At 53.5% G+C, this 11,128-nt stretch overlaps 1 protein-coding gene across 2 annotated transcripts; it reads right to left on the reverse strand.

Moving 5' to 3' along the window:
- Window positions 1-9,993, reverse strand: LOC122912053 (cytochrome P450 2F5). 2 transcript variants are annotated; one of them, XM_044257348.1, is made up of 10 exons: window positions 9,942-9,993; window positions 8,727-8,918; window positions 8,469-8,631; window positions 6,193-6,342; window positions 4,734-4,894; window positions 4,211-4,387; window positions 3,646-3,787; window positions 2,597-2,784; window positions 1,893-2,034; window positions 1-464 (listed from the first exon to the last, which is right to left on the reverse strand). In XM_044257348.1, the coding sequence occupies exons 2-10, from the start codon at window positions 8,895-8,897 to the stop codon at window positions 283-285; spliced, it is 1,476 nt and encodes a 491-aa protein (XP_044113283.1). In that variant the 5' UTR covers window positions 8,898-8,918; window positions 9,942-9,993; the 3' UTR covers window positions 1-282. The 2 variants fall into 2 exon arrangements, with proteins under 2 accessions (XP_044113283.1, XP_044113282.1); XM_044257347.1 differs by lacking the exon at window positions 1-464 and having other exon boundaries at window positions 1,510-2,034.
- Window positions 9,994-11,128: the final 1,135 nt, after the last annotated feature.

Consider the following 11,128-nt stretch of genomic DNA (forward strand, 5'->3'; position numbering starts at 1 on the left):
TCTTTTATAAAGATACTTTATTAGAAAAAGGTAAAAACAGCCCCCGAAAGGGTGCACAATAGAAGAGGCAAGTTCTTCCCCTTCTCCTTTGGGCTTCTCTGCCTCTGAGCGCGCAGATCAGGTCAAGATGGGGACCGGAGGATGGGCAGGCGGCAGGCACAGGTGCGGGGAAGCAAGCGTGAGAGCGAGAGGGATGGGCGGCACAGCGGAACGACCAGGGGGACAGAGCCAGCCCCAAAGTAGGCCTCTCCGCTCACGGGCGAAATCCGCAAGGGCGCGGCGTCAGCGCGGGCGCAGGCACAGCTGGAAAGGCCGCGGTAAGTTGCCGAGCCCGGAGCTGAGCGGCGTCAGGTCGATGTCCTCGGGCGCCCCCAGCGGCTGCAGCGAGAAGCTCTGCAGGATGGCGGTGAGGTAGAGGAAGAGTTCCATGCGCGCCAGCGACTCGCCCAGGCACAGTCGGCGACCTGCGGGGTTGGGGGGTAGGGTGGGGGGAAGGGTGCGGAGCAGCGTTGAGGTAAGATGGGGTGAGGGGGTCCAGTCGCAAATTCTCGGATAAAAGCATACGAAGCTAATGATTGGAAACGCCACAGAGCCTGCCTGTCAGAAGGTCTGGGAAAAATGTTTTAAGTAAATTCGAGGCCAAAAAGGATCGGGTGTTACAAGGACAAGTTCATGGATTCGAATTCCGCTTTGCTGTTACTAATTCTGCGATCTTGGGCAAGTCAGTTTCTGGGTATTTAAAATGGGAATGATTGGGGCGCCTGGGTGGCTCAGTGGGTTAAGCCTCTGCCTTCGGCTCAGGTCATGATTCCAGCGTCTTGGGATGGAGCCGTGCATCGAGCTCTCTGCTCGGCTGGGAGACTGCTTCCCTCCCCTTCTCGGCCTCCCTCTCTGCCTACTTGTGATCTCTCTTTGTCAAATAAATAAATAAAATCTTTAAAAAAAATAAAAATAAGATAAAATGGGGATGATTAAAATAAAATAAGAGTAGGGATTATAGTAGTCCCTCATTAGATTGTTGTGAATGCTAAGTGCAGGTAAAAAAAATGAGAATATGGGGCGCCTGGGTGGCTCAGGGGGTTAAAGCCTCTCCCTTCAGTTCAGGTCATGATCCCAGGGTCCTGGTATCGAGCCCCACATCGGACTCTCTGCTCAGCGGAGAGCCTGCTTCCTCCTCTCTCTGCCTACTTGTGATCTCTGTCTGTCAAATTAATAAAATCTTTAGAAAATATGAATATAATGCCATGTAGGTCATATTGCCTGTCAAATGTTATTCTAAGCCCTATACTGATAATATAACTTAATCCTAACAATTCCAAGAGACGCACCTTGGAATTCTATCATTCTCCATTTTATAGATGTGGAAGTGGAGGCACAGAGAGGTGAAGTAATGTATCCAAGACCGTTATAGCTAGGAAATGACAGATCTGGGGTCTGGCTGGAAAACCGAACTCTTAGCCACCCTCGAATAAGTCTTCTTAAGAGTAGAGCTTGGTACGCGGTAGGCAATATGGTAAATGACTTATTATTATTCCTCCCTCCCCCTTTTTATTTCTGCTACTGGGTTAAACAGGAAAGATTTTTTTTCATCAGGGGAAAGACCAAAGCCAGGAAAAGGAGAGCTGCTCGCTTGCGCCACCCAGTGGAGATACTGACTGTGACTACTTCCAAGTTGAATTAATATCCTGCCTCCCCACCACCCTCCGCAAGGATTTTTAACCATTTTATCTGACTGTAGGAACAGAGTTGGGAGGGAGAACAAATGTCTCTGCACACCCAAAGTTGAGGATGTGGTGGGATGAAGAAACGAGAGGGTTTAAAGAGTGGAATGAGGAATGTAGGTAGGAATATGGGACCCCAAAGACCCTGACTCTTGTCCGCATGGCTCTCACCAGCTGAGAAAGGCATGAAGGCAGGGTTCTTCTTGAAGGACTGATTGGCATCCAGAAAATGCTCAGGGTTGAATTCCTGGGGTGTCAGGAACTGGCTGGGGTCATAGTGAACTGTGTTAAGGAGGGTGATGATATCTGTGCCCTGTGTGGGAGGGGAGGCAGAATCAGTGGTGGTAGAAGATCTGGGAGATTCTTAAGCTGAAATTTCCACTCCACAGGACTGGAGGTCCCAGGGACTTGACAAAGGGGCATGGAGCCTAGGACTCCAACAGGGATTCAGGAAATGTGTGTCACTATTTGGGGTTCCAAGTGATGGGTGCTGGAAGCTGTGTTGACAGGGATGGGGGATATCGCCCCTTGTCAGAGCAGATTTGGGATTTCTAGGAATAGGGAGAGTTCTTTCAGAACCGTGCTTAGGCACAGGGCGTCCCTAGGATGAAGTCTTAGACCCTGGGGATGCTGGACAGGGGTCCTAGGAAGGGGAACTGTCATGGGGAAGGTTCTGAGGTTCAGTCCATTATAGTACTGAATGGGTCCTGGGAAGGGTTCTGAGGTTCTGGATTTAAGAGCTTCAGACGTCTTGCTAGGGCTTGGGATGCCAGTCACTAAGGCCCCAGGTACTGGGATCCTCTTCGCTAGAGACCCGGATGCCATTGGCAAGTCGGGGATGCCTCTTCCTAGTGTGCCAGACCTGCCCAGCACACCTTGGGTATCAGGAAGCCGCGAAAGGCTGTGTCCCGAGTGACGCGGTGCGGCAAGTTCATGGGGATGACGTCTGCGAAGCGCTGCACCTCGTGGATCACCGCATCTGTATAAGGCATGGCCGCGCGGTCCTCCAGCGCCGGCAGCCGCGCGCGACCCACTACGCGGTCGATCTCCTCCTGTACGCGGGCTGGAGGTGAGGCCTGAAGTGTTAGTCAAGGGTACCGGTGGCCTCAACTGGGCTGGGCAGAGGCGTGTGCCTGTGTGGGCGGGGTCCAGCCAACCTTTCCCAGTAGGGTCGCGGTTACAGAGCTGACTGTGATGGTTAGCAGGAGCCTCGAAGGGAAAGGTTGGTTTGGGAGACGTAGCTGAGGACAAAAATTTGGTTGGTGTAAGGGGCAACCAAATTTTGGGGTTGTGCGGGTTTATGCGGGCGGGGCTTAAGGGCTGTCTGGAATCCAGACCCGGGATGGGACTGCGATCGGCGTTTGAGGACCAGGCCCGATGGAGTTTAGGTCTAGTGGGTGGGTAGTGCGAAAGCCCCGAGAGATCGGGGATGGAGCGGTGCTTGAAGTCCAGGGTTCCGGGATCCGCCCAGAGGCGGGATTTGAAGAGGTGGGATCTCAGACAGTGCTGTGTGGGCGGGCGGTCAGACTGTGAGGGTCAGACGCATGGTTCCTGGCCGGCCCTGCGGGTGAGCCTCGGAGCCAGGCTCTAGCCGACTGTGAGATCGGGACTCGCTGTGTGGTCAGGGTCGGGGTGGATCGCAAAGCAAGACCACGAGGGCGAGGTCCAGGTTCCGGCGGACTTGGTGGACCGCGGGAGCCATGGGGATGGAGTCGGCCTCCGTGTGGGTTTGTGGACTTGGCTAGAGGGTGGGGGGGTCTCGGGGGTAAACTGGAGGCCTGGGCTATCTGGCATGCTGGGCCGGGCCGTGCCCATGGTTGTGGGCGGGGCTAAGACATAGGCGAGTAGAGGCTGGTGGTGCGCAGCGGTTGTGCCCCGCGGCCCTGTGTGCAGGATCCCCGGGCCAGGCTTGGGGCGCGCGCACCTTGCACTTTTGGGTACTTCATGAGCACAAGGAAGGCGTGGCGCAGCGTGGTGCCCACAGTCTCGGTGCCGCCAAAGAGCAGGTTATGTGTGGTCATCAGCAGGGTATCCATGTGGAAGTGGCTGTGCGGGTCCTGCTTTTCCTGCGGGGGTTGAGGGGTCGGGAGATGAGCCCGGGGCAGGGAGATCCCGGGACACTGACCACAGGCTCGGAGTCTGTGCGACCCGCTCCCCGCAGATGGGCGGGACTCCTGCTGGGTGTGTCGGTTCAGTCTCTCCTCTGTTTAACTTTCTTTCCCCGGGGAAGCTGGGGAGCGTGGAAGGACTGGGTAGAGGAAATCTCTGCCGCAGCGCCCACAATTAACAGATCCTTAAGGACTTCTTAACGAGCTGTTAATTGGCGGTGGGTCCCAAGTGGCTCTGGGCTCCGAGCCGAGCCAGGTGTTCCAACTTCACCTGCCAGTTGTAGGAAGATCATTCTCAACCCCGCTGCACCCGGGATCCTTGTTGGTTTCCGGCGGGGGCGGCAAGTCAGACCAGAGATGAGACTTCCAGCCCAGGCTTACTTGTGCCATCTTGTTGAGGAAGCAATCAATGAAGTCCCGGGGAGAGTTGGGGTCGAGGGAGTCCTGGTGGTCGCGGACGCTGCGGGCGATGAGGTCCTTCATGCACCCGTAGTTCTGGAAAAGGCGTCGGTGCGGCCCGGGTACCCAGTCCAGGAGGCTCGGAAAGATGTTGTACAACTGGGGATGAGGAGAGCGGGAGGGGTTTGGAGGATCAGGTAGAATGTGTGTCTGGGTGTGTGGGGTGGTTTGCCAGTGAGGTCGGGGTGGAGCTGGTAGGCTGGGGTCTTGTGGGTCAGCTGGGTTCTGGAGAGACTTAGGTGGGGCTGGGGCTCTGGGTGTCTCTGGAAACTGAGTGGGGAGATCGACCTTGGCTGGACCGCGTGGTGCGACGCAGGGGCGGAGCCAGAGGGAAGGGGCGGGGCCACACAGAGTCCATCACATCTTTCTCTCCCCACCCGCGGTTTCCCCTTTCCCAGGACTGGAAGAACCCCCACGCTGTCCCCCCCGATCTCGGCGTCCTGACCTCTCCCCAGGGGCCGCTCATGATTTGGAAGTTGTCATTGATGAGGCGGATAATGGTGAGCAGACGCTCATCGTCGTAGTCAAAGCGGCTGCCGAAGATCACAGAGCAGATAATGTTGGACACGGAGCGGCTGAGCACAAACGTGGGGTCGAAGGGCTTGCCTGAGAATGAGGGGCGGAGTGGGTCAGGTGGTGCATCGTGCAACACCCCAGACCCCGAGAGGCACCGGAGCGCACAACATCCAACCCATCCATGCCAGGGTGACTCGCAGCACAGAAGAAATGTCCTTGGCCACCTGACCTGCAGTGAGCGTAGCACCCCACGAGTCCTTGGCAACACACCAGGCAGGACAGAGCCCACAACATCCTTCCGCACAATGACAACCGCACCCAACAACGGAACAGACTATTCTTCATGATACAACACACAGCACACACCACACAAAACAACATATATACGATACGCAGCCCAGTATGATACCGCATCGGTTCCTGACAACACTAGGACCTCACCCAGCAATGGCACGCAGCACAACACCTGATACCCAATGATCCGATGACCGAACAGAGGGCAGAAAATAACACATTAGCCACCACCACAACAGCATGGCCCAGGAAACTGAGTCTGGCGTTAGATGGACATAATTTGGGTTTCCACTGATCTCAGGGTCGGAAGATCGAGCCCCATGTGGGTCCCCGCACTCAGCAGGGAGTAGGCTTGAAGAGTTTCTCCTTCTGCCCCTTCCTGCTCACTCTCTCTCTCTCTCTCTGATAAATCCTTTTTAAAAATACCACACAGGGGACGCCTGGGTGGCTCAGTTGGTTAAGCGGCTGCCTTTGGCTCAGGTCATGATCCCAGGGTCTTGGGATCGAGTCCCACATCGGGTTCCTTGCTCGGCAAGAGGCCTGCTTCTCCCTCTGCTTCTGCCTGCCTCTTTGTCTGCCTGTGCTCGCTTGCTCTCTCTCCTTCTGTCTCTGACAAATAAATAAATAAATAAAAATTAAAAAAAATAAAAATAAAATACCACACAGAGGGACGCCTGGGTGGCTCAGTTGGTTAAGCCGCTGCCTTAGGCTCGGGTCATGATCCCGGGGTCCTGGAATCGAGTCCCGCATCGGGCTCTTTGCTCAGCGGGAGGCCTGCTTCTCTCTCTGGCTCTGCCTGCTTGTGTTCTCCCCCTCTCTCTCTGACAAATAAATTTAAAATAAAATAAAGCAAAATAAAAATACCACACAGAGACAGCGCAAGAGAGCGGCCACCACGCACCCTATCCAGTAGTCCGGACCTCCAGGAACGCCCATGGGAAGCCGATCCACCTCCAGGGGGCGCCACTCTCACTTCGGGCCAAGTGGGGAGCCTCCAAGGGTTTTGAATTAGTGTCTACACTATCAGGCAGTTCTGACCACTAAGTAGGATGGATGTGAGTTAGGGGTATCAGTTAACGTTCCGTGACCCCAACCTTCAGTTTTCCTTAGCTCTGCCAGCAGGAAGCTGCCTTCCTCCAGAATCCGCTCCTCAATGCTCCTCTTCCCCATCCCGAAGTTCCGCAGAATCTGGACAGAGAACCTCCTCAGGACCTTCCACCGGTCCCCGTTGGAGAAGGCGATGCCTGGAGAGAGGGAAGGGGACAGCTCAAATGGCGACTTGTCCCCAAGACTGCTGCCATTCTAGGCCCCTTTCCTGGTGTCTGCTGGAAGAGAGACTGAAAATTTGGAAACTATCCCCTTCCTGGGAAGTTCTACCCAACCCTCCAGGCTGGGTCAGATGCCACCTCTGAGCTTCCACAGGGACCGGGCTTTGTCACCATAGTCCTGATCACTCTGCCTGTTTCCCTCTCACAGATCTGATCACTCTGGATTATCACAGGTCGATGGCTAGGCTGTGAAGGTGGGAGTGGGAGTGGAGGGAAGGAGAGAGGGGCTGTCTTGGTCATCACTGTGTTCCTAGCATTGCCCAGCACAGAGCTTACCCCATGGGAGGTGCTGATGATTCCTTATTAATTAATGAAAACTCAAATAAGGAAGAAAAGCAAGAGAAATAAACACTGAGACATTGGGACTTCATACAGGAACAAGACCCTGTTCTCTTCTTTCCCTGTTCTCAGTGTCTTTGCATAGGCTGGTCCTTCTTCCAGAACACTTTCCACATTCTGTCTGCTCCTGATTGGTGACCTTCATCTTTTAGGTCTCAACTTAGAGCTCCTTTCCTCCAGGAAGCCCTTGCTGGCTCTCCCTCCCTGCCCACCTCAGGTGTTTCCTCTGGTCTCCTACAGTTTCCTTAGCATCCCCCACCCAGCCCTGACCACTGTAGGTGGTCATAGTCTGTTGATGGTACTACAGTAGGCTAAGGTCTCTGGTGTGTTTATCTCTGATTTCCCTGGAGCTAGTTCTCTAGCAGAGAACTAGATGCTAAAGAAGAAAAAAAAATCTCAGTGATTGGCTTTTATTGTCTGCATTATCTCATTGACTTGTAACAACTTTCTCATGCTAGTCAACTCAGGGTTGGAGAGAGGAAGCCACTTATCCAAGCCACCTGTACCTGGACAGGTGAGGTCATAAGATCAAGCCCAGGAAGGGGACATTAATGTGGAAAGTATATTTAATACACAATAGGTGGGTTTTTGCTTTTAGCCAAAGCTCTTTACTTCCAAATTCTGGAGCACCTGGGACTCATCTAATAAAGGGGACAGGGGAGAACCCTAGGGCTTTTTTAGGGGGAGAAGAGTAGTCCAAGGAGCAAGCCTTCAGGACCTCTGCAACTTTCTGCCAACTTACTCTTTCTCTCTCTTATACCTGTCATATGGCTTCCTTTGAATAAAAGATTAATGTTTAAAAAAAAAAGAAACCCCACAATACTAGGTGATTTCCAACTGTAAAGGGGACAGGATATTGAGACAGAAGAGGTTTGGAGTTGGTGTGGGTTGCTGGATGGGTGGATCTGGGTTTGGGTTGGGATGGGGATGATGATGGAGGATGAGGGGGGATTATGGGACTCATGATAAATGGGGTTTGAGGTCGCTGATGGGAATGGAATTGTGTAGAATGGGCAGAACTGGTAGATTGGGGTTGATATTGGGCTTGGGCTTGGGTAGATATGTGTCAAGGTTGGTTTTGTTGATGGTAGTCTGATTAGGGTTGAAAATGGAACCAGGGACTGAAGACCTCGATAGGTGATTGTGATAGAAGATGGGGGCAGGGGAGGGGAATGATGGTGGAGTTCAGATTGACTGAAGGGTTAGGATGAGGTTGATAACAGATTTTAACGTGGGAACTGGGAGGGGGTTCATAATGGGAATAGAGGGAGGGAGGGAGAGGAATCAGTGTTGCAGATAAAGATGAAGTTGAGGTTGGAATGGGGAACATGGAGGTAGGGTTGACGAGGACTAGGTTGAGGTGGGTAACGTGGGCTGGGCCAGATAATTTGGCCACTTGACAGAGTTGGAAATTTGATGATGTGGTTAGGCTAGAGGTAGGGATTGGGATGAGAATGGGGTTGGAATTGGATGGAAGCGGGTATTGGTGTGGAAGTGCAATTCAAGATGGTGGTGGGATGTGGGGATGGGGAAGGTGGACCAGACTCTACCTAGACTAACACTGTCTGGCTCCATCCTACCCAGTGTCATTGGTGAGATCAGCAGCCCTGAGTGTCACTAAAACTGGGAGGACAGACTCCTACCTTTATCCCCTCCCTCAGTGTGGAATGTTTTGGGGTGGAGAAGATGGCGGACAGGCTTACCATTGCCCTTAGTGAAGTTGAAAAAGACAGGGTAGTCACCACGACCACTAAAATCCTCCCCTTGGTCCACAAGGGCCTCCTTCACAGCTTGGTACCCGCTGAGGACCACCACGCGCCTGGGCCCCAGGTGCACCGTGTACACACAGCCATACTCCTTGCTCAGCTGGGGGTAAGAAGACATATGTCACAGGGGCGTCTGGGGCCCTGAGACCCCCTCCCCCAGTTTCTCCCCCCTCCTCCAAGCCTAGGTCCCTGCACCTTGGTGAGAGAGGTCAGCATGTCTTGGGAGCGAAGCTGCAGCAGGTTTCCCAGGAATGGGAGGGGCCTGGGGCCCGGAGGCAACCGGCCCTTGCCCCTTGAACTGAGGGTCAGGAACAGACTGGTGAGAGCCAGGAGCCCAAGCAAGATGGCTATGCTCAGACTGTCCATGGTGAAAGCAGCCGCAGGTATCTGGGGGGCAGAGTGGGAAAGGGCAGGACTGGGAAGGGAGCGGGATCCAGTCACTCTGCATCTTCTGGGATTTGCCTTCCCCAGACCTTAGAAGTGAAGGCAGGTGAAGAAAAGAGAGGAGACAGGGCTAGGGAAGGCCAGGGAATGAGGGAAGAGAAAGGAGGAGGAGGGGAGGGAGAGAGAGAGGACACACATGGAGAGAGGCAGACAGCAGAGGCAGAGACAGTCAAAATACAGAGATAGACAGTAAGAGAGACAGCAACAGAACAGAGACACAGAGAGAGACACGTGGAGATAATGAGGGATACGGAAAAACCAAGTGAGCTATCTAAGTATCTATAAATGTCCGCCTATCACCTATCTATCTGTCTGTCTGTCAGTCATCAGCTATCATAGACCAAATCTCACACAGGGACAGTGATCAGAGATAGAGACACACAGGGCCAGAGACAGACAAATGAAGACAGAGAACTAGAGAAAGGCAGAAGAGAGAGTTGGAGAGACAGAGAGACACATGCTTCCTGAGAGACATACAGATGGACACTGAAAGAGAAAGGGCAGGAAATAAAGAGCTAAACAGAGACTGAGGGAAAGAGAGAGTGACAGACACAAAGGAGAGATGCACAGAGACAGACACACAGGCACACACGTGGAACATTACACAGAGATGCGCAGAGACAGGGACCAAGACAGACTGAGAGAGAGAGGGGGGAGCAGAAACGGAAGCAGAGGGAAAAGAATCAGGGGTTCTGAACCCAGGGGCTCAGTGCGGAGAGAGGTGCCCCCTGCTGGGTAAACGCTGGTACTAGCAGGTGCCCAGCCCCACTCTGGGCTCTAAAACCTGGGCGAATGAACGAACACAGAGCCAGAGAAAGTCCCAGAAAGACAAGCCCAGGGACCTCGAGGACCGTCGGAGGAGATGACAAGGGAGATCCCAGGCAGTCTATCTACTGAAGAGAGATGAAGCCGGTGAGCCCTGTCGTGAGAGCCATCCTCCTCTGCGACCTGTACCTGGCCCTTTACCTGCTGAGCTTCCGGCAGCAGAAGTGTGATCTACTCGAGGTCAGTGCCCTGCAGCTCTGCGGATGTCTGGGGGGTAGGGGCTGCCCTTAAATCATCTCTGCCCACACCCCTTGCCCCCCGCCTCGAGTTTTCCCAATGACTTTTAATCCCTTCCATTTGCTTGCTTTACCTTGAGGGTGGTGGCTCAGGGCTCGCAGCCAGCTGGAGCGATGCCTCCAGTGGTTACCACCCCTTGGGAGCCCCCCAGTGGCCTCTTTGAGGCTGACCCCAGTTCTCCTTACTGTGGTCGATGGTGGCCGTTTGCCCTGGAGTAGGACAAAATCTTTTCCGTTCTTTTCTTTAAAGATTGTATTTATTTATTCACGGGGGTGGGGTGGTGTGGGAGGGCGGAGAAAGGGAGAGAGAGAGGGAGTCTCTGAGCAGGTCCCAACCCCAGCGTGACGTTGATGCTAGCCTCCATCTCATGACCCTGAGATCATCACCTGAGCCGAAATCAAGAGTTAGAGGCTTGCCTGACTGAGCCATCCAGGCACCCCAAATTTTTTCCTTTTTTTTTTCCCATTTGGGTCTGGTTTTGGGTCTGATCTGGGGTTTCGGGGCTCGGCAAAATGAGCCAGGGATTGGGGCAGGGTCTTTTCGGTTTTTGGGGCACTCACTCTATTTCTCTGGGTTCAAGATCATTTCTGACCCTGATGGGTCATGTGACCCCAGGCAAGGTCCTTTCTGTTCTGGGCTGGAGTTCTCCCATTCTCTGTCTCTTGTGGTTTGTCTCTGAAATTCTGTGTGTCTCACTTTGCTTCTGCCTCTGGATCTTATGGTCTCTATCTCTCTTGTTCTCTCACCCTCTGCCTTTCTGGGTCTCTAACTGCTGTTCTGTCTCCAATTCTCACTGTGCTTTTTCTTTTTCTTTCTGGTTCCCTCTCCCTGTGAGTCTTTCTCAGACACTGTCTCTTCCTGGCTCTCTGGGACTCTCTCTCTTTCTATGTCGCACGCCTCCGTAAGTCACACTACAGTAGGCAGGACTGAAGGGGGCTGAGGTTGAGGGAGGATTTGGGGAAGTGGAGAATGGACCTCAGATTAGGGTTTGTTTGTTTGTTTGTTTTTTAAGATTTTATTTTACTTTAGAGAGAGAGAGCAGAGAGAATGTGAGTGGGGCAGGGAGGGGCAGAGGGAAAGGGAGAAAAAGA

The sequence above is a fragment of the Neovison vison genome, chromosome 7, assembly GCF_020171115.1.
Source record: "Neovison vison isolate M4711 chromosome 7, ASM_NN_V1, whole genome shotgun sequence".
Lineage (NCBI taxonomy): Eukaryota > Metazoa > Chordata > Mammalia > Carnivora > Mustelidae > Neogale > Neogale vison.